The sequence below is a fragment of the Stigmatopora nigra genome, chromosome 12, assembly GCF_051989575.1.
Source record: "Stigmatopora nigra isolate UIUO_SnigA chromosome 12, RoL_Snig_1.1, whole genome shotgun sequence".
Lineage (NCBI taxonomy): Eukaryota > Metazoa > Chordata > Actinopteri > Syngnathiformes > Syngnathidae > Stigmatopora > Stigmatopora nigra.
The window spans coordinates 10,447,510-10,471,258 of record NC_135519.1 but is presented as its reverse complement, the minus strand read 5'-3'; the positions used below and the strand labels follow the sequence as shown (position 1 = coordinate 10,471,258).

At 38.3% G+C, this 23,749-nt stretch overlaps 1 protein-coding gene across 2 annotated transcripts; it reads right to left on the bottom strand.

Annotated features, from left to right (window-relative positions):
• Positions 1 to 1,136: 1,136 nt before the first annotated feature.
• Positions 1,137 to 21,457, bottom strand: LOC144205230 (ligand-dependent corepressor). 2 transcript variants are annotated; one of them, XM_077729444.1, is made up of 7 exons: positions 21,290 to 21,457; positions 14,697 to 14,762; positions 14,256 to 14,335; positions 14,035 to 14,170; positions 13,211 to 13,528; positions 13,035 to 13,134; positions 1,137 to 6,571 (listed from the first exon to the last, which is right to left on the bottom strand). In XM_077729444.1, exons 1-7 carry the CDS (start codon positions 21,384 to 21,386, stop codon positions 2,227 to 2,229), a joined length of 5,142 nt encoding a protein of 1,713 aa, XP_077585570.1. In that variant the 5' UTR covers positions 21,387 to 21,457; the 3' UTR covers positions 1,137 to 2,226. The 2 variants fall into 2 exon arrangements, with proteins under 2 accessions (XP_077585570.1, XP_077585571.1); XM_077729445.1 differs by lacking the exon at positions 1,137 to 6,571 and adding an exon at positions 10,222 to 11,611.
• Between the last annotated feature and the right edge of the window lie 2,292 nt (positions 21,458 to 23,749).

Sequence of the window (23,749 nt, the reverse complement as noted above, 5' to 3'; positions counted from 1 at the left end):
TTCAGAGAAAAAGCCTTACTATACTATGTCGTTTTTTTCAGAGAAAAAGCCTTACTATACTATGTCGTTTTTAAGCCTTACTATACTAAGTCATTTTTAAGCCTTACTATACTATGTCGTTTTTTCAGAGAAAAAGCCTTACTATACTATGTCGTTTTTAAGCCTTACTATACTAAGCCATTTTTAAGCCTTACTATACTATGTCGTTTTTTATTTTACCAAAAAACCATGTTGTGTCTTAATAAAAAAAGCCTTACTAAAAAAATACAGTTATGACATTGTTTTCAACGAATAAAAGCTTTTCCATACATAGTCTATCTACCTTTGTTTTGTTTAGTGCATATATGTATATGTACGTGTATGTGTATGTGTATGTGTATGTGTATGTGTATATGTATATGTATGTGTATGTGTATATGTATGTGTATGTGTATGTGTATATGTATATGTATATGTATGTATATGTATGTATATGTATGTATATGTATGTATATGTATGTATATGTATGTATATGTATATATATGTATATATATGTATATATATATATATATATATATATATATATATATATATATATATATATATATATATATATATATATATATATATATATATATATATATATATGTATATATATATATGTATATATATATATGTATATATATATATGTATGTATATATATATATATATATATATATATATATATATATATATATATATATATATATATATATATATACACATACATATATACACATATATATACACAAATATACACGTAAATATATACACAAATATACACATAAATATATACACATATATATACACATAAATATATACACATATATATACACATAAATATATACACATATATATACACATAAATATTTACACACACACACAAGCACGTGTATGTGGGTTTCCTCCGACATTCTAAAATCATATGGTAGGCTGATTGGACACTTTCGGTATGGGTGTGCATGGTTGTCCGTCTCCTTGGGCCCTGCTATCGGCTGCCCACCGATTCAGGGTATCCCTCGCTTCTGGCTCGGAGACAGCTGGGATAGAGATTAGCACCCCCACGGCCCTAATGAAGATAAAAGGGTTCACAAAATGAGTTGAGATGAGACATCATTCATTAATCATTTTTATCGTTTCAAAGAACATATTTAAAACAAATAAATTCAGCCAGTTTATCTCAACTCCAGCAAAAATACAACTATGTTGACATGACCACAGTTCATTCGCTGAACCAGCCACAAATAAAGCACTCTTAAGGTTTAGAAAAAAAACAACTAAATATTTAAATAGCAAATACATACGTTCAAGTTTGAATATTTGGTGGACTGTTTCAGATGTCCTACATGTCGGTGATGACATGCAGCACTTAAATAACAATAAAAAGGCGTAAGGAGGTCTTCATTTACATGTGAGGGAATGACCAAAATAAAATTAATAAAGAAAACAGTGCTAAAAATGTTATTTATAGTGTGGCCTAATAGTATGACATTAAGGACAATAATAAATGAAAGCTTAAAGTGTTAAAAGTGAATTCACCCACCTGGAATGTGCCTTACTGGTCTATAGGCCTAATGCAACATTAACACAAAAATTCATGGTAGATCTTTTTTCCAGAAAGGTTGGCTAGTTGTGTGGTTGAATGTCTCTAGACATAAATAAAACATTCATTAACAAAAAGCATGCTTATTTATGAAATTGTAATGCTGATGGATGATCTTAATGCTGTGGAAGTGGGAGTAGAAAAATACACCTGTCAGGCAAGTTAACACAGGGAAATTACTTGCAGACGTATGTTTCCCAACGAAGTACGTGGACAAGAGTTCATATTTAGAAACATTTTTAACTTCATAAATAAGGCACCTGGTCCTGGCAGTCACATGGCAATCAGCTGTAATTGAAAGGCGATTTTAAAGATTTGATGACGAAAGAAGTTGGAGGAAAAGGGTGGCTTTGTGTCGCATGGTACCCACAAAGCTCCAAAATAAAAAACGAGCATTTTGCCTTGTTCCATCATGTTCTGTCAGACGAGAAAATGCAGAAAAAAAGAAAAAATCCAACGTAGTCCGGTGTGCAGTCCCTGAAGTACGGGCACTGAGGCGCAGCAAACCATTGCATTTGCTTTCTGTCCCTTAAAAGGTGACCTCAATGCGTTTGCATAGCGACTTTGGTAAGGTCTTTCTTTTCACGCACTTCAAAAGGAATCTCATCTAGAAACCCTGCTGCGCTTTGCTGGCATTGCCATGAGCTCCTGTGATCTCGTACGCGACCACATGGCGGAGCGATTTCTCTTGACGGCGCCTTTTCTGCTCATGTCCCTCATCTTCCTGGTGGCCTTGTGATCCGCTTGTTTCTTAGTTATCTTGGGGCGTTTTGATGATGCTGCTCCCATCTTTCTCTGGGATCTTGTCATCACCTGGTCAAGAAGATTTGATGGTTTCGTGTCCGTACTCCGCGGCTGGCTCTCAGTAGTGTCTTTGTTTTCTTTTCGTTCTTGCGCGTCATTTATTTGAAGTTCCACAGCAGTGGCGTGGCTTTCAGTGACTCCCGATGCCTTTTTTTCTATTTTCCTTTTTGGCAAGGTGAAACCAGAACTCAGTCGCTGAGAAGACCTGACCTGACTGACATGCTGCGCTTTGGCGGCTCGATGTCTCATTACTCGCTTTCGTGCAAATTTCTTCCTCCTTAGCATTTTTTTGGCTTTCATAGACTTAGTCGTATTTAGAGTGTTCTTTGTTGCCTTTGCGGGAGGATTGACAGATGACTCTGAGACAGGTTCTACAGAAAGTTTTTTTAGGGTATTATTGTCTTTTAAACTTTTTGAGATGCCTTTTAGGTGGACGCTGGTTTGCTGGACTTGCATCTTTTCTCTAATATTGGTGTATTTCCTCAAAATCCTGGCACTGGCTGGGTTTTTAGGTTTACCGGTAGCTTTCTGGGATTCACCGTGTCCCAAGGCGTCGACATTGACCTCCGACTGATTCGAAGTGAGAGTAGGAGTGTGGGGTTCTCTCCTGTCTTTGCCTTTGACTGAGACCGCCGTCTCTTGCTCCAGGGCTTTCGCTATCAATTTCTGACTTTTTGGGTTACTCTTAACGGGGGAAGTGACTGCAAACTTTTTGAGATGTTTCTTTAAGCGCTCTGCCTGTAAGCTTGGGAAAACCCCCTGAGATGTACATGATCCGCTGGATGAGCTGTGGAAGCACAGCTGAGTTTCAGATGGAAGACGTGTGTTGACTTTTTTAACAATGATGAGAGACTTTGTTTCTGTGGACTCTAGGAACCAGCGACAAATACGGGAAAGACTGAAGTCCTTCATAAATAACATTTGCACAGAGGACAACTTTTGCTGCTCAATGGACTTTGACTTGCGGGCCCTTCGTTTACTTTTCCATATGGCAGCCTGCCTGTCTGCTTTATTTTTGTACTTTGCTGTTGTCTGGCCATCCCGGTCCATTTGCAGCCAGCCTTTCTGCATTTTATCGTATTTAACGTTTAAGTTCGTAAGCAGCGGTTGATTTTTCTCTTCAGTCAAAGTCTCCAAGAAGTTGTTTGTCTGTTTGCGTGGCTGATGTCTTTGCCCCGTTACAGGTGAAGCTGATGCAGTAGATACTGAGGGCTCCTTCATCTGATTTCTCGTACTTTTCTTGCGAACTGCTGTTGGCAATGATTCCCCCTCAGTGTTCTTTCTACATGGGGAGAGTACATTGGTGTTGGTTGGAGTCAAGCGCTGAGATCGCAAAGAAAGCTTCTTGTTGTCTGGTGAGGATTCTAACGAAGGTTGGGCGGTCTGTTCGGTTTTGCTACTTTCACTTCTCAGTGGCATTCTTTTGGGTATGTCTGCTTCACAAGTGATGTTAAGATTGGACTGGTTTTCGGAAGATATTACAATTCCTTTCTTTGTCATAGGCTCCTTTCTGAGAAGGCATGTTCCTCTGGTTTCGTTTGTTTGTATTTCAGGCTTGGAAGCATTGTTCTGCGTTGGACTCGTTGACTCTAGAGCAAGCTCCTGGTTCTCATTTATACTTTCCTTATCTGCAACTTTGGAAGATCTTAACTTTTGCCTCTCAGGCACACTTGGGTTATTCCCTATTGATTGAGTTTTTACAATGTCCATCCTCTCTGGTGTCATTTGGAGAGTGCTCAATGGAGACTTTTCAGGAGTTACAGGTGGAGTCGACTCTGCTTTTCCAGCAAAAGATGAAGGAGACACAGGTGGAGGAGGAGGAGGAGGGATAGCATCAGGTTTCGGAGGTAAAATGGATGAGCCTACATTTGAAGAAGGTGTTAGTCCAAGAATTTCCTCAGTTTTCTGGAAAGCTGATCTCAGCTGCCGTTTTGTTCCAGTCGATTTAATCAGCTGAGCAAGCTTGTGCTTCTGTAAATGTTTGGATTTTGGTGAGACGCCAATTGATGTGTTTCCTGGTGAATCAGAACTTAAAAGAGACTCATGTGTTTTCACATCGGATTCCGTGGGTATTTCTGTATCAATGGCATTTCTAACCAGATTCTTGGCTTCAGTTGAATAATACAAAGTCTGATTTTGCACATTCTGAGTCTTTTGCGTCGGGGATTTCATTGGTGAGCTGCTACTGGAATTTGATCTGTGACGCAAACTCCTGTCAGATGCTGATACAGGTTTACCATTCACATAGCCCACAATTGCAGTCTCATCTTCTTGTAAACTCGTTGGCAGATGAAGGACACGGTCTTTTTTTCTACGCCATGGACGGAATTTCTTTAAAATAGTATCAAGTGCTTTTGAAGAAACACATTCATTACCCTGTTCTTCCAATGATAGAACAGACACACGTTCTACGTCAGATGACGGGCTTGTTAACTCCGTCCTTACTGGCACTTCAGCTAAAGGAGACTTTGGCACTCCTGTCTCTTCTGTGTTTTCAGGAAGTGTCTTCTGTTGTGGTTCACTGGTCCCCTCATCATCTAACTTCTTTTCAATAACTAATGTATTTTCAATTGCTACACTGTTCATGGGTGATGGTTTACTTGTATGGATTGGAAGAAGGTCACTGCTTTGTACATTATTATATGAAATCTGAGATTCAGCTTTTGCCTGGCTATTTTTTTCTGATTTATCTGGTTCTAGATTTGTTTCCGATATGACTTTTTCAGTAGAAAATTCTGTTGCAGGTTCATTTTCCTTTACAGCTTGAAATGAAGCCTTTTCCTCAGTTATACACACTTTAGTGACTGACAGTTCTTGTTTAGAATGGGGCGGTTGGTCATTCGTGTTGGTGTTTGTTCTATATTCTTTAACTGTATTTTCTGTTACAGAGTTGATGAAAGGTAAGGGAGTCTCTAACGTGCTTCGAACTTGATCTGTCTGACTGGTTTCTACTACAGCTAAAGCTTCTGCTTCACCAACTGCCATTTCGATCACATCTCCAGTCCGTGGTAGTATTCTCACATTAGTCTGTTGTGAGGGCGTCCCCTCACTTATTATCTCGCTACATGCTCCAACAAAAGGCATATCTACCAACGGCAAACCTTCAGGCTTAGAAAGGATTTGTTTAGGGGTAACAAGCGTAATCACCTCTGGCATCTGATTAAGGCAACTAGCCCTGCCTGCCAAGGTGCGTACAGTTTTTAACTCCCATATTTCATCTGAATACAAATGTCCCCTAGTGCTTTTTCTAGCATTACGACGGGGAAGCAAATGAGTTTGAGCTTTAAAACACTCGGTAATTGGTTTGTTAATGTAAACAATGTCACAGTGGCCAACATCAGGATCAATCGTCCTGCAAGGAACATGTTTAGTTTGTTGATTGGAAGATGGGCGGATGGTCTTTCTGGCCGTCCGAGGCAAGTCTGCGGTAGGAGCCTCAGGAACTGAAAAATCTTTAGTTGGAAGTCCTTTGGCTTGCCATGCTGCTCCCCTATGCCTTGGATGATGAATTTGCTGACTTTGCTGATATTGCCTTTTCACAGATGAGCTGAATCTCGCACTAGTAGTGTCTATTCCTTTCAGTGAACGCAAGTTATTTTGTTTATCTTCCAACAAGTCAGAGTCAGGTGTCCGCGGGGTCGTTAGCACACAGGATAGTTGTTGACCAGCAGCAACATTGCTGCTTTTCAAGATTTTCATCTTAAGGGGTGCATGATCACTATGATGGTTGTTCTCGTTGTCTATGGAGATAGGTAATCGGTTGTTCTCTGACCCAGGGCTATGATCCACCACAGGACAAGCAGCAGACATTGTCAATGGCACTACATTTTCTGGAACACTTTCTATCGTGTTGTTGCTTTCATTAGAACAACACATATCCATAACTTCTATTTTATGAGTGGATTCACTTGTAGACTCCATAGTCGGTGTGACTTTGTCAGATTTTGAAATGGAGCAGGTTGCTCCTCGGATTCCAGAGTGACTACTTCGCCATGTTGTTGAGGATGAAACTTCTGTCTGCAGGAAAGCAATGGCATCAACAATTGTTCTCTGATGGCGACGGCAGAGTTTGGTCATGAACTGTTCTATAGATGAGGTGGACTGGATTTCTTTTGCCTTTGAAATACGCACGTCTTGACATTCACTGCGGGAAACAGAAAGAAAAGAAATGCAAAATTATATATAGGGAGCATAAATTCATATTAATGTATAGAGGAATGAGAAAGTGGGGTCCTAATGTGGGAAGAAATAAACATTTTAAAAAAAAAAGTTTGTCATTGCATATTTATTAGAAGAATAAGTGATTTTTTTTTCCAAAGTCAATTTAAAACCAGTGAACTTCACCAATTACAATGTTACATTTATGACTGTCTTTTTTTTTACACACCATTTGTCACATAAAGAAAATCCTACACATGCACGAGACGCTGACTTTAAAACAAGTTACACTTTCTATCACTTGAAAGAGCAAATACATTGGGGTAATTATAGAATACATACATTGTGTCACCGTTTGATATCGTGCAAATAAAAATATATAAACAAGCGCTCTCCAAATAAGATCAACAAAATATGAAATGGGCATCATATATATATGTACAAATCAGATTAATTTTATCACATAAATTTTAAAATCAAGAGGAAAAAAAACATTAAACCATAATATGTGATATTTTATAAATATTTGCTAACATTGTCAGCGAGGTAGTTTTATGCACAAAATTCTTAAGTGGCATAGTTTGCTTTTTATTACATGTATATGTATATAGAATTCTGGTAAAGGTTATTTGGGGGGAAAAAACAGACGAAGCTGTGGTTTAACAAGTAAAACAAAAAATTAGGTTGATTCCTGAGACCCTTAAAAAAAAAAGACTAGAACGTAACTGATTTTTTGGATAGGTTCGTTAAGAATCTCAAATTTTAAGTGTACTTGAGTGAATTTGAGCAAAATGATAAAGTTTTTCAGTGAGAAATGAAATAAGAAGCTATAAACGTTCCATCAAATCAGTTACGTTGAGTCGTTGTTTTGTACAAATGGCAAAAATGTGGCCTGGTGGATACTTTCGGATCAACATTTAAGTTAAACGATTTTGAATCGAATAAATCTAGGCTTAGTAGTTTAGACAGTGTAAACTACAGTAGAATATAATGAACTATTAGGTGTAACCATCATCTCCTACCTGCAACTGCTGTCACACTGACATTCACTGTGTATTAACCTCTAGAAAAATAAATAGAGTGTGAGAGGATCCATTTCATTTTTAAACCTGAAAATAGTATGGCAAAAATATTTCACATATATATATCTAAAAGGATTCAAATAATTTCTGGAGGGTAAACAAACAAGAATTGCCTGAAATGGCACTTAGTGTTGTTAAAAGTAATTTCAATCCCTGCTGGTAACACCAAAGGAGTAAAGAGTACCTGAATTCTGAATGGTGAGGGTTTCCTCCCTGAGGGTTTTTCTCGCCCTTTCACTACAGCACAGCGATATAGACACCACATACATGCTTTTTTTTTTTTTGTTTAAAAACACATTTTCAAAATAGCTGCTACAGTAGAAAATGTAGAACCACACTAAAACCCATTTCACGACATTACGTAATGTGTCAACGTATCTCTGGAGTGCTTTATGGATTCTGAATGTTAAGAGACATCCAAGTTTTTCTTCCTCTTTGAATTGACCCATTGCACAGAGTCGGAAATATTCAAGCTCACTGTTTACTTGACAATAAATAACATATAGCACAGTAGTATTTCAGAGATCAGACCTTAGTATACATCTTACTTCTCACATATACAGTAGCTCAGTCATGCAAAATACGTATACTTTTTTGTTTACAATTTATGTCTACGTACATCATAAATATACAAGAAAATTGGCCATGTAAAGTTGCTGATTTTTACCTTGCACACAAGAAAACAGTGATGCAAAGCATATGTTCCCCCACGAAGAAATGCCTTTCATTTCATTGAATCCATGTAGCAATAGCTACACTTAATCTCCGAAAACAAATTGAAGGTATTTAATAATTATGTAGATGTCTAATAACACTTACATAAAAGATCTACATTCATTGATTACTGAAGTAATAATTCATTTAAAAAAAATGCTTAATACATTGTGAACTGAATTTACAAGTCGGATATTTATTTACCATTTTTGTCCCAATCAAAGACAGACCTTAAATTCTTGAATCTGACCTGACTCAGCATCATTCGTCCACACATAAGTGTCATCATGTGACATTTATGATCTTATTTACATATCTTTGCACCGATTAAAGTGCTTTCAAACTGGTTTGTAGCAGTTATAAGCTCTCTCTACCTCTTTAGACACACCATGTCACAGTAAAGTTTTGTAAGAAGAAATTCATCTGCAAGATCAACCAATGTAGCCAGCCACTTATGGCAAAACATGTGGGACTGCCCAAGTTTTGCTGATTGTCATTGCAACAATAATGAGTTTCTTTCTCCAAACCTTTACTCTGATATGGTTATAGCAAGCTGACTAATTTGATGATCTGTGAAAGTTTTCAATAGGTGTCAATATGTCCCACTGGTCGCAACAAAATTAATAACATTTCCATACATTCTCTGATAAATGAAAACCAACCTCACCGCAAAAAGTAACTGAGGTGTTGAGATTCCACCACTCAATATGATATCCATCTAAAGAATATGCTACTCATATAACGCAAATTGTACATATAATCAACCTGATAAGAGAACAGTAGGTCTTTGACGCCCTGAGGTATACGTACAGTATGTGACAATACACACTAAAGTGTCCTGTAGGTCAGAAAATAAGTTACTTTCAGTAGTGGAACATTTTAAAATAACCTAGTTTGTAGTTATTTTTAAGAGATCAATCCCTCAAAATAAAGGCTGCAACTAGACATAGAAATCAAAATAAAGATCCAACTACTGGCTCAAAAATAAGAAAATCCCTAAATATATACCTGAATGTGTGTATCTAAAAATGACCTTTGCGTTATTGTGTCGGTTTTTTCATTCATCATGTTGCACAAGGTGTTTAAAATATGTAGGCTACATGTATGGCAGGTGGGCCCAACTCTGGTCCTCGAGGGTCTATTTTCTGTGTCTCCCTTCACTAACACACTTGAATCAAAAAATTAGGAGTGTTATCAAGCTTCTGGACAGCTCCAGTTGACCATTTGATTCAAGTTTGGTTGAGGATGGAGATATGGCCTTAAAGGACCAGAGTTGGGCACCCCTGATGTATAGTGTAGATATTTACTTTCTTCTGGTATTGAGAAAATGACTTGAAAACCTGCATTCTGAAAAGAGGAGAGACCAAAGTGACTCACTAGAACCACTGAAGGCTCCTACTGGCACTGAAATGCTACCGACTGTTAAGGTAAGCAGTGAAGACATTGAGTAGAAGGTAGGGCACATTGTTGTTGTCCTGTCAGTCAGACATCTTGAATTATTGCCTATTCAACGTAGAGGTTTAGGTGGCAAAAGAAGAGGCAACTCAACAAAGCTTATGCGTGACTGAGGTATATGTAGAGTACAGAACGCGAGTCTACAGTGAATCCACTTTGATTAAGACGATTCTTGTATCCCAGCCTGAAGGGAACCTGAGGCGTTGTGAAGGCATTGAGAATAAACTATTACCATTCATAAATATAGCACAGTGAACGATATTCTATAGTAAAACACATGTTGTGCTTGATTTTCTTTTTTAAGAAGAAATAAAAACTTGTAAGGATTGATAAATAAGTGGATCTGTACCCATAATTATGAATATTTACATCTATAGGGTGGAGTGCGTTAGTGTTTAAACAGTGTAGTTTACCATGTCAGAAATGGTTTTGAAACTCAGTGATTTTTTTTTTTATATGTTGGACATATGCTAATTAATGTTCATTAAATTTTGACTGCTATTTACAAGGCCTATTACAGTGTGCTCTGACCAGGTAGTGGCAGTAGATACTAGGATGCCACATAAGCGCATTTCTCATATCTAAGTTGCTTTAAAATTGGAGCACTTCAACTAAAATAAATATTAAACACACACTAATATAATCTTGTAGTGCATAGAGACCATTAATGTTGAAAAACAAATGGCCATGACAAAAATGGTCAAATTGAACGACTTCTTTCCATCCGTTTCACAATTTAGAAAGAACTATTTGGGCTTAGGGACACAGAATAAATGGAATATTTGCCTTGTTAGAAAAAAATATGTACATGGGCAGATTTTTAGAATGAATTTGGTGATAGGCTTCCATCATGCAAACCACACCCGTTCTCTGTGGCCGAGCTCTCTGGTTCCTCGGAGATATGCTCGAGTTCTTCGCTCTTGGGAAAATGGGAAGCACTCTGCTCGTCGAGCTGGCTAATCAGCCGCAGTTTCTTTTTGGGGGGATGTTTCAGGGTCCCCAAGCGCTCTTTCACCTTGTACTCCAGAGTGCTGTGGGGAATCCCGTAGATGGACTGAGCTTTAGATACGCTCATTTTCCCACCCATCACCACCACTATGGCTTCCTCCAGCAACTCTGTGTTATACTGGCGGTAGCGGCCACGTTTCTTCCTCGGCGCTTTGTTGCCAAAGTCAGAATCGGTCTCCAGGGCACAGTTTTGGCGTTCCCTATCGTTGGGCCAGAAAACGCCGTTGGTCTTTTTACGATTCAGTCGGGGTAGAAGGGAATGAAATTTCTTCCCCAGACCGTTCTCTAAGAGTGAACCTGAATTTTCAAATAGCAGAGGGTCCCAAGCCGAGTCTGCTCCAGTGGCCAGAACTCGTACCTGGGGAATCTTGAGGTCAAAGTTGGAATGATAGAGTGAGGTGCTGTGGTCTTTGCAGGCATCCTGGTGGTTTCCTTTACTGTAGGACAGAGACTTAGAGAAGAGGCCGGCAGCTTCCAACAACCTGGGAATGTCTTTAAGGTGCTCACCAGCGTCACTGCTGGCTTTCAGTTTGAGGAGCGCCCCAAAATGAGCTTTGGAATTCCAGGGGCTCGTTCCGCTCCCGGAGAGGTCAGCGGGTGGGACGCTGCTGTTATGGCTGGGAGGTGACTCTGGGTCGCTTTCCAGACCGACCTCCTCTTTGATGCGAAGAGAGTATGCGAGAGACGAGGAGGGCTTATAACGGGCGGAGTGGCCGATATTCTCCCTCCTCCTCCTCCCATCCTGTCGGTCCGCGCTCAAGGATCGCCTGATTGGACGGAAGGAAATTGGGTGTAAGCAGAGCTTGCACAGTGCTTTTTTTTTCTCTCTTTGCTAAAGGAGGATGGGTTGGGGAGGGGAGGATGTTGGCCACTCCTTTATTATTTGACCTTGCTTTGGTAACATCACTTTTGCTTTAATAAATTGGATGATTGGTTGTGATATTAACGACACAAAAAAAAGGCTCAAATTGGACATTCATTTGCTTACAACACCACCAACAATAACAATAACAAAAGACAAATGGAAGATAAAGTAAAACAAGTAAGGCAAACTAAAGAAAGACAAAAATGAGTCAAGCCAGAAAGAAGAGGATGCGGGTCCAATAATTGGCATTGCTTGCTATAAGGCAGGTTGGCACACTAATGATAAACACAAAATGAGAAATGCATTGACTGACAGCTTTTGGCATTTTGTGTGACGTTACCACTGAACAAGCACAGCAATAAAAGAGTAAGCCAGAAGAGGATGATTGTTGTATTTATGTGCAAATCAATGCCTAATCAGTGCAAAGTGACTACAAGATGAGGTAGGGAGAGCTACGTAATGTTGAATCAGATTGTGTCAGCATTTAAGAAAAGCAGAATCATTGAAAAACTATAACCAATACATGAATGTTTTAAAAAAAGGGTGTAATTCCAATGTTTTACTATTTGATGGGAATTTCCTAATAAGTTCAGTGCTTTAAAACATCAAAACAAAGAGAAGTGAAATAAGAGTAACACGTATAAACCTCTTTCAGAGGGAATTTCAATTTTCAGGGCTTTGAGAGCAGCTATGAAATTGCTCTACTCAAATGATTGACGTGAATGGAGCGATACAAGCACAAATCAATGTTATCAAAAGTGTAGCAACATCCAGGCAATGGATTTGTTTTGACAGCCTCTAGATTGCTGTTTCTCGCCATGATGAGAACCTCAACCTCTTTGCATATAATTTCAAAACGCTGCCGCACAATTTCGTTGTTATTATTATTATTTTTTTCCTTCACAAAAGATGAGCCCAATAGGTAGACTGAATGGAAAACTGTTTACAGTGGCTGTTATTGTCTTGTTAATTACAGCTCATCAGCGATGCGGCCAAACAATCATGTTTTTTAAGCCTCACAAAAAAAAAAAGTGCTACTACGTCAGTCAGTGGCACAACACTAGTGACTGTCACAGTTTCACACTCTATAGATTCTTAGTATACAAGACTGCACAGTATATCTCCTAAGTTATTGTAGAAGTTCACTAGATCAAATATTTTTGAGAATAACGCTCAAGCAATGGAGAGTCATGGAATATGAAACTGCCTGCCTTTTAAAAATATTAAAACTATACATATAATCTTGTGTGATGTAATTTAAAGTGTGGGGTATCTTTTGATTCAATCCTAGCAAGAGAGGGGTTGAAAGTGAAGACTTTTCTTACCCTTTGATTGTGTACACCTTGGGAGAAAGGCGTGGACTGGAGAGCGGCACGCTGTTGCTACTCTGGCGACTCTTTTTAATGGACAGGTCAAGGACTCCATCTGTTAGAAATGATGAACGATTCATTTGGCACTGAATGTTCTCACAGTAGAACTTTGCCATTTGGCTTGACACTACCTTGTTCACTGGGCTCCGGTAGGCTCTTTTTAATGGTGAGGTCAAGGGGGGCTTCTTGGTCAGCCATGAGGAGTTTGCTGAGGACAGGATTGTGGCTGTGTGCGGGCCCCGCCACAGCGGGGCCAGGGCTGCCAGGTGAAACCCCAGAAGCCACGGCTGGGGTCTGCCGACTTTGGTCAGAGCTTGGTTTGGGGGCTGAGCCACTATCCTGAGGAGAGCTGGTTTTTGAGGTATATTCGGTGGCAAACTGTCGAATCATTTTCTGGAGGATCTCTCGTGCCACTACTGGGATGTGTGGGTCGGTGAAACTCGGCACATCTGGTAGGTGAGGAGTAAAAAAGACACTGTGATGTTGTTTCAGGACAAGCTAATTTTGGAAAAATAAAAGGAATGACAATGCCATTGTTGTACATCTGTTTATTAAACTATTGGTGTTGCCTGGAGAAATATCCATGTGCAAAATAATCTATTTCATATCTTTTTTACTAATTAATACCATTGGCATTGATGCTACCAATACATATATATGTATATTTTTGCAGATGCAGATATTACTTATATGAATAGACTTGAGACTGGTTTTGTGAACTATTTTTTAGGTGTAAAAGTTCTGAAAGCTAGTGTTTTTAAACAAAAAAAAATCCTGCACAATATTTTAATGTTAAGAAGGCGTCTTTTTCTATAGTTTGAAAATGTCCATTTTTACCACCAGAGGACAGCAGCGATTGATGGTGTTCATGTCAAGGCAATAAACGGTGGAATATAATATAACTTGCATTAATTACAGCCAAAGTGAATGTAAAAAACATTGCTAAATCCCTCACCTTTATTACAGAGAACTGCATTGAGAAATTCCTCTGCTTGCTGCTCTAATTTGCTGATGGTTGTCTGATCTTTCACCACCACAGGTTTCAGTGGGTCTTGTAGACTGTCTTCACTATTTATGCCAATCAAGTGTTCCTGGGAAGTGTTCAAACAGTAAGGTCAGATACATATGCTGTATGGTTATAATAAAAATACATAGATAAACAAACTTGCCACTTACCTTAACTTTATCTCTTCTAAAACAGCAAAACAAACAATTCTCATCAAATGACCAGTCAGACACTGCTATTGGCTGTAAATCTGTGAACATCAAACACATCAAAGGTCATTAAATCATACAAAATTCACATGAGTCTGACCTGGACAGCCGAGTGAACGCCATTTTCCAAATGTTAATACCCAAATTCCAATGTGAAACAATGTTGACAATAATATGATGAAAACACAATTGCTGCTATTCTATCATATCATGCATTATTAAAATGGCTGTGGGATATTTGACTGGCGTTGTGCTATGCAAAACACTGACTTGGTTGTCTTTTCAGTAGCATTGTCAAATTGAAAAGTCAATGTAGAGGGGCGTCGCATGGTACATTGAACACATGACACTCAATAGCATGTCATTCATTCACCTGACAAGAAGCAGTGTAAAGATACTTACCTTTAAATAACTGTAGGTCTTCTACCAGCTCTGGTCCAAACAGACCTTCAAGAATGCTTTCAAAACCTAAAAGAAGACACATTAAGATTTGTTTTATACTTCCCTTAATTGGTACAATATGGTGTATATAAACACACTTTCTAAATCTGTCAAATCCAAGTTTCTCCTCCAAAGAAAAACATCATTTTCAGTAAAACAATAAAGAAAACTCTCATCCTTCTTGTGTATGTTTCATCTTGACAACACCTGTGTGCAAGCCCCCTGCTGCAGTTAAAATACACATTATCAGCTTTCAACCTGCATTTTTTTTAACTTTAACGCGAACATGCCCTTCATCCTCCTGTTGCCAAGCAACTGAAGCAACTACAGAGTTAGGAAGCGAGTGCATACTATAAGGGGAAAAGAAATATGACTGCCAGGTGAAATGATCAAAACATTCTTTGCAGTCTTGTAAAGCCTCCACAGCTGATTAGCCTCAGCAGATCCAACAGAACAACCCAAAACTGGAGGATTCTACAACCCCAAGAAATTTACATCTGCGTGAATAAATATAACATGTACATACGTACATACTGCACATAATCCATGATGACTGCTGTGGGGGCCAACGTAACCAATTTAAAAAGCACTACATGCATTAAATCAAGCGCTAAAGAGGTCACATGGCACATCTGTCCACTGAGCCGCATGTAAAATGTGTGCATTATTCCCAACTGTCTTCAGGGCTGCCATGAAAACAAATCTGACTATAAGGGATAAGATTTAAAGAAAAAAAAAAGTGAGCATTCAGTAAAAGACATACTCACACGATTTCCGAGCATCCACTCTGTTTGCCAACTCAGTCAATTGGACCAAGAACTGGCATTTGTTAAAAAAAAAAGCACAGTCTCTGCCTCCCCTACAAATTCCCACCCACTTTTTTTTTTTTTTTACAGCCAAAGCGAGCAGAGGGGGGCGTGAAGTGGTGGAACACAGCCTTGCCTTTAGCTGCAGCACGAGTCTGTTTCTGGGTTACTGCACAGGACTCAGCTGAAGCCATCCAATCCTACTTCTGAAATATTTCAGAGGCAGGACCAGAAAGTAGGTCATCCACTTTCATTTGACAGAGCAGCACCATAACATCAAACTACTCTCCAAGAATTCAGTTTCGGGCATTTAAAAACTGTGTCATTGAGTAATGCCACGACTTGGAGGCATTATTAACTCTCTCCTATTGGCAGAGTATTGTTTGCCAGATACAAGCCTATATACACCACATTCATCTTTAAAGTCAGGCCATTTGAAAAGCGGAACCTTGCATTTGAAATAAATAAATAAATAAAGGAATAAATCTCGGCAGTTACATGTGCAGCGTATAAAATATTAATGCTGAGTTTAGCCTTTCTGCAAGCTTTACAAAATAAACTCGAATGTAACGGTCAGTGATAATAAGCTTCTGCCTTTTCCAAAAGCGTGGCAAAATTGCATGTGATAAGGTGTAAAGGGTGACTTTTTTTTCAATACATGATTAATTTTCCCTCAGAACAGTCTACCCTAAATTGGTGGATTCACCATTTTAATGAGGGTCAGCAGATAATTAGAATTGAAATTGAAATGTTCCATTGAATATCTGCTTTGAAGTAGTGTGCAAATGTATGCTAGATATTAAATTAGACATAAACAGAAAAGCCATTTAAGAAAGGAATTTAAAAACTGCAATATCTAGTACATAATATTAAAACTTGGCAATGAATGAAGACAATAATCAGATCATTGGGTTAATAGGATAGTTCCCTTCACTTCTAAAAACCTAATTGAATTAACAGGACGTCATTGACCTTCAACAGAGGAGAGGACTTTAATCCACATTTAGAATTCAATCAAAAAAGGTTGCAGCTTTTCATTTACCATCGATAGCCATGTGGAAAACATCAGGACATTTGTACAATAAATCATTTTTTCTGAATATTCCAGATCATGCATATAATCAAAGTATGTATTTTATCATCTGATTTATGAAGCCATTTGATTTGGTGAGGCTGTTTTTCGGTAACTGAGATTAGTTTTCAATGGTGGTAGTTGAATTCAAGCCTAAACATAAAAACAATTAATATTAATAAGATACAACCACCACCCGCCATGCACATTGCTTGCCTCCTATATTTGGTGTAGCTGGCAATATAGAAAAAAAAACAACAACAAGAAAACATTATTTGAATCCTGGTTGACACCTGAAAATGCAGTTCCAAAAAGCAATGAGTTTAGTCGTTTCCAGATAGGGTTGATGGTGCTTAAGTCTGACCAAGGTGAACATTGCCAAATCTGCCAAACCCTTCTTCTGACCTACATCGTTAATACCTTACTGAACCCAACAATGCGATGGGTCAAATCCAGATTTGGTTAAGTGGTGGAGGGGCCACATTGGTACACCCACGTAAAGAGATAGTGAGTAAAATGTAACAACAGTCAGTCAAAAACAACAAAACTTGTACAGCCTGTGCAAATAATTATATGGCAATTTATTAAGACTTTGGTTGACCCAGCACTACCACATTCTATTGAAATAATACAGTTTAATCCAATATTAGGAGATTGAACTAATATTAGGAGGAGTAAATTGTAAAAATAAGATTGAAGTTGTTATATTAGCTGATGTTTTAGATCAGTGAACTTCAAATTTTGGGAAGAATTGAAATCCTTTTTTTAGTCTTTAAATCTGACTTGGTAATTACAAAAACTAGCGACACTGAGTCACACAACTAAATAGCAAATGAAATAGACCAAAAAAAATAAAACTAGTTGTAGAACCCCACCCATGGTGATTCTCCACTTTAGGCAGGCATAGACATAAAAAATACAAAAATAAAAAATAAAAAAAAAAACACCTAAGATTTTTTTCCACCTTGGCCTAACTAACTTCGATTTTGTAATTATACCTATTGGTCAATTAATTCAGATTTTCTAATTAAAATGATTGTAAAAAGTAATGGGGAACTAGCAATTGCCTGCCGCCAATAGCCAAATATTCCAATGCAGTAATGGTCTTAAACATCAATATTTCCGCAGCCATCCACACAAAATTGAAAGTGTAATTTGTGAGTTAGATCAGAATCCTAACTTTTAACTGAATTCTTTAGTATATGTGTATAAATGTGCCCCACCCATTCTAGATAGGTCAAATACAAGTTCTTATGATAAGCTTTGCTGCCTCTTATTCCCCATGTATGACCCACCCACCCTTCTGCTCCTCTTGCTTTGCTAAGGGCGTACAGTGCTGCATCAAGCTCCACTCAACCCATCCCCCAATCCAACTACTGTACACTGTCATATACAGAGCAACAACTCAGGCTCTTGCATTAAAGGACCTCCCTCAGCTCAAATTAGTGTACAGTAAAGCCAAAACATACCCTGCGATTCTCACCATATTTGTCTCTTCTCCCCAAACACTTTGACAACAACAAATGTTTTAATCTTTAAAGACATGTTTTATAAATGTGTGCTATTCAGATTCTGAGTTTTAAATTTTGCATGCCACCGAGATAACAGAGCAGTATTTCATCACCATGAAGATAAAAATGAGAAAGGATAACACATTTGCATGAATTAGCTGAGCAACGCAGCGTGACTATGTTCATGCTAAAGTAGTCCATCGAAGAGACCAGCCATCTACCAAGCATGTGATGGAAGGCTCGAGGCAAGCCACAAAATCGAGAGGTTATTTGGAAAGCTTGGATCATGCACTTACACTCTGTTTTCCTTGAGAATCCTGTACAGTATTACATGGATCAGCTCTAATAGTAGAAAATGAGCATGGACTTTTGTGCAACATAAACAAAAGGGGGAAAAAAGTAGCCTATAGTGCATGAATACTTAAAATGATCTGATGCAAACTGACATTCAAATGGTGTAACAAAGCATAAACATGGGATGAACCCCCCCAAATGTGGAAAGAAAATGTATATGTACAACAAAGAGAAGCTAGCCAGATAAAAAACACTCAAGACCATTAATGGATGTAAAAACTCTGTTATGCTTCATTTTGGGTGCAAAAATGTAGGCCATATAAACACATGACTGGGGCTCACTATAGAAGAAAATGGGGCAAGCACACATTTCAATTATAAATAAGGAAATTCATACAATAGTAGCAGATTTTTGTGCAGGAAAACTCATAGACCTGTGCACCCACTAGTCAAAAATCACACTATTGTGATATTCATTAAATCCTCCGTCATGATATTGAAAAAGGAGGGTTGAAAATTCAAGTACATGGTTTGCATCTGGGGGCCAGCCATGATTCCATGTACAAGCAACCATGCAAACAATTGTTGCTTCTGTTTTATGGGACAATTGCCCTTGTCCCGGGGTCCATGGTTTTACTGCACACAATCAGTACACCAAGACAAAATGTGCATTTGAGTACGGGCAGGGTGCTGGTGTCGGCATGCGGCCCTCTCCACCAAAAAGTCAAACAAAAGTATGTCCTTGTTGTTGTGGACAGACAAGGTCTTTCTATGGTCAGCACGCTGATGTATTTGTCATGTACTCTGAAGCTTCACAATTGCAGCCCAAACACAAGGGAGGTTTGTCAATCATAAAAGAGGCGTGTGACGTGACAAACAACTATTATGTCTTCTTTTTGCATGTTCAGTGTTGAGCACAGCGCTATAAGTGGTGTTTTGTTCTGTGGGTGTCAATAGTAAGAGTTTACCAGGTAACAGCAGTCATTTATGCTTGTCAAAGGTGAACACTTATCATCATTATTGTAATCAGAACAATCTCACAGATTGTAGTATGCCAAAGTGGATTTCCAGAATATTTTTGGTGCAAATGATCTACTATTTACAGCTTTCACCTTAGTGACACTAATTAAAGACAGCATTTTTTTAAAGTATTAGAATAGATGGCGCTACTGGTGGCATTCTAGCGATTTTTTTTTTATTTTGGGCTTTTATAAATTCTCTTTTAAGATTAATGCTTACGTAAACTTGATTTCTAAGCTGGATTTGTATTTTTAAGGTATTTAAACATACATTCTTGGCAATTACTTTACTGAAGTATCAACGAGTGCTTCGAGTACAAAGTCAAAAGCCTTGTTTGCATTCATAATACATGATGTGTGTAGGGGGCGGCGTAGTTATGTGCACACGCATTTTTAACATGGACAATGTATGGTGGCCACTGTACATGAGACTGATGTACTGTGACATTTTGAGAACAGCATTATTACAAGATGCTAAAGTGTATTTTTTCTTACCATTGCAGTTTTTTTTCTTTTTGTTTTAATATGTAGATTAAAGCACAATTTTTATTTAAGATAAACAAGGATGCAGTGAGGATTGGTTGCCATTGGGGGTTGATTAGTGATTTGTTTAGTGAATTATGGGAATGATGAGTCAAACCTACACTACGTACAGTAGTTATTCTGGATGACACAATGCCAAAGGGAGTCAAATTGGAAAATGTACATTAACATTTGGTTAGTCAACTTCCAATGTGAACAAAAAAAAATCACTATTGGTTCATTGTATGAATCAGTCTGAATTCATAGTTCTCATCATTTAGCTAGAATTGTTTCGTTTTTAAAACGGCACTATCCATGTTTCAAATGGCAAAATAGGGATAAGCTCCAGCACCCCCTGCGGCCCTTGTGAGGATAAGCACTATGGAAGATGAATGAATGGTTGATGACTGTAAAAACTAAATAAAAGCTTGTCAACTCCTCAGATAAGAAATTGACATTTACCGAAAAAGCATAACACTCTATGGTTGTGTTGTTTCACTAAATTAGTCTTTTTTTTTAGCTCAAAAGTGAAAAGTGCGACCATCTGTGCTTTTGGGAAGGCCAATTATTTCATTCATATCGTTCTTGTAATAGCTGGAAAAGTAGGACAAGTACCAAAATCAACTTGGCATGATGTGAAAAATGCAAAATAACTTTGGTTCACTGTTTATGATATTATATCAAGCATTTCATCCCAAGTAAACTGTGATGAAAATGTTTTCAGGCTTTGTGAAGACGGAACCAATCAGAATCTGTTGCGGCTGTTTTGGTGTCCTTGGTCGGTCCAAAACGGAAGCTCCCACCACTCACTTCCTCACTGTGACCATGCGCGCGCGCACAGGATAGGAAAATATTGTTTCAAAAGCACTGTGTCTTTCAAATTAAAACACATCAAAAAAATATTAAAACAATTAAAATAAAGGAAAAAGAAGTCAGCATCAATCCGATTTCGACAACATTACACGGGAACGCGCATTTAATGGAAAGAAAGGGGAGTTGCCGTTATGCCGACGCTGTGCATAATTCCCGTGACACTCCCTTTAAGGCGAGCTTGATGCCCTTTAAACAAACTACAATTCCGTTCAGGCCGCAGTTCAACTATTTCCATCCTTCCCAAAACGCTTAAAAAGCGAAAAAAAAACAATCGTCAAACAAGCAGTAACACTGTCCCGTCGACACATCATGTGGATGACAGTTAGACACCAAAAAGTCGCTCGTTTATGCACCGAAGTGAGTTGGGTTATAGCGTGTTATTTACAAGGAAATCGCTCACACTGACGCCAAATTCCGATCACGAAATTGTATTTCGTTAAGCCTTCTCGAGTCTTACCTACACAATGGATGAGTTTGTGCCGCCACGAGTCAAGTTCTTGCCGAAAGCCGCGCCTGTCGATGGAGCATTGCTGCCTTTTACACTGACTCGCCATTTTCTGTCGTTCTTCTCCGGCTGCGGGCACCCGCACGCCGAGAGGAAGCTCTGGGCGCGTGAACGCGCACGTCGACGTGCTGTTTCAAGAGGAAATCCCTTTACGGCTCTCACGCGCCCTTTAAAATCTATACTATACCCAAACTCATGTATATTCTATACCCATAGAGTACGGTATTATATTGCACCGTGCGCATTCTATACAATACGCCAAGAAGATTTTCAAATGTTAAGAAAAGTTATCTATAATAAAAAAAAATAACTATCTCATGCCATCAAGTACATAGTAAGTATATCGGTCATTGCTGAATGCATGCCATTGACGTCTGTGGACGTCCAATCCATTCATTCCATCAGTGTTTATCTTGGTGAAAGGCGGACTACACCCTAGATTGGTCGCCAGTCAGTTGTAGGGCACACAGATAGATGACCATTGAATACCAATCACACTATCACCGATTGCTGCCTGCACTGAAATCGGGCGAGTGATTTGATGACAAATCTGCTTGTTGAGCCAAGAAGATTGATTTATAAGTTACTAATTGCACCTCACAAAACAACCAGATGGCACACATCATTTTGACCTACCATATGCATGAAGCAATGAACAAAGATCCACATGAGGTCCCCTTTGTCTGTTAAAGAACAATGAAAAATCACCAGTCATAAAATAATTTAGTAACAAATTATAAAACAATAATTTAAAATTGTTCAGCGCGGTGGGGAGTGATTAGCACATCTGCCTCACAATTCTAATGCCACATATGTATAGGTACAGATATATTACCTTATCATTTTTTGTCATAATGTCATTATCATAATGCCTATCCCCTTGTTCTTTCTGATTCCCCATAGACAGTCTTCTGTCCAGATATAATAAACACTACAATATAGAAAATAAGGTAGAGTGCCTAAACTCCCATGTGACACAATAAAATGTTTACTGCAAAAATGTATCAATCAGCATGTCCAAAAAGATGATCTAAACAAAGAAAAATAGGTAAAAATAAGAAAGTTTGACACATTATTTAAATGCAGATGACAGTGTCAAAAGAAGTGGTTTAACACCAGTCATGAATATGAATGAATGCTCATGACAGATGTTAACTGTCTTCAAATAAAATAATATATCATTTTTGATGAAAAGTTTACACGGTATAAATGTCTTTGGGTTATGGTTGACACCTGTCAACAGCATTCTTTCATTCAAGTATCATGACATGCTTGTCAGAATGATAGCTTTTATGTCATGAGTATTAGTCTTACAATGCTGTCATAAGAAGCATTTAAAAAATGTGTTACCAAAAATGTAATGAACTAATTTCGACGATGTAACAAATGATTACTTCATGGTTTAAAAACAAACAAACACAAATGTCCAAATTTTAAATGAATTCATAACAATTTCGTCCAACAACTAGGCATCTCACAAGCACAAACTATATAATTATTTATTGCTGATAGCTAGGAGGTCATAATAGTCATAATGGAGCCTCGTGGGATCATTTATCACTGCCTTATCATCTTTACAGAGACTCATTACGCAACCATAACAAAGCGTGACTTAATCACAAGCAAGCTGCTCTCTGCAATAATTGCTCCCGCAGATGAATATGATGTGAAACAGGCATCGACTGCATATGGTTTTGAAAGCTCAATTAATTCACATCACACAATCGTAAGGGCATTACATTTCCAATGCGTGAAATAAATTTAAATGATGTTTGCAACGTACATTTTATTGTTGAATGTCGTTTTTAAAGTTCCCCAGCTCTTTAGAGAAAGGATCCAAATCCTATATTAAAATAGACAACATTTGACTCAATTAAAGATGAAGTAGAGCCATGTGCTTTGAATGAATAAGTTTGCACCATGGGGCCAGGTGGGCAAGTGGTCAATGCTTCACCCTCACAGTTCTAGGGTCGAGGGTTTGATCACAGGTCGGTCGTCATTGTATGGAGTTTGCATGTTCTACTCGGGCTTGCACAGATTTTTTTTCCCATCTACTCTGATTTCTTCCCACGTCCCAAAAGCATGCATTGTAGGCTGGTTGAACACTCTAAAATTGTTCATAGGTAAGAGTGATTGATTGTTTGTCTTGTTGTGCTCTGTGATTGGCCGGCCACACAACCCTAGTGAGGATTCACGGTTTGGAAATGAATAAATGAAAGTTTAAAACAGTATAGATCATTATGATTTTCTATCACATCAGTAAGGAACCCAAGAGGATGCACAATCACCACTTTGGTGGGGATGAAGTGGAAATATATATTCATTGATTTTCTGAACCACTTATCCTCACAATAGTCAAGGGGTGCTGGAGCCTATCCCAGCCAATTATACAACCATTGACGCACAAAGTCA

Coding starts and splice junctions, on each gene's coding strand:
- LOC144205230 (XM_077729444.1), bottom strand. CDS start 21,386: ATGGCGAGTCAGTGTAAAAGGCAGCAATGCTCCATCGACAGGCGCGGC. Junction 14,763..21,289: donor CAAACTCATCCATTGTGTAG/GTAAGACTCGAG, acceptor GTCTTCTTTTAG/GTTTTGAAAGCATTCTTGAA. Junction 13,135..13,210: donor ACCGGAGCCCAGTGAACAAG/GTAGTGTCAAGC, acceptor CATTTCTAACAG/ATGGAGTCCTTGACCTGTCC.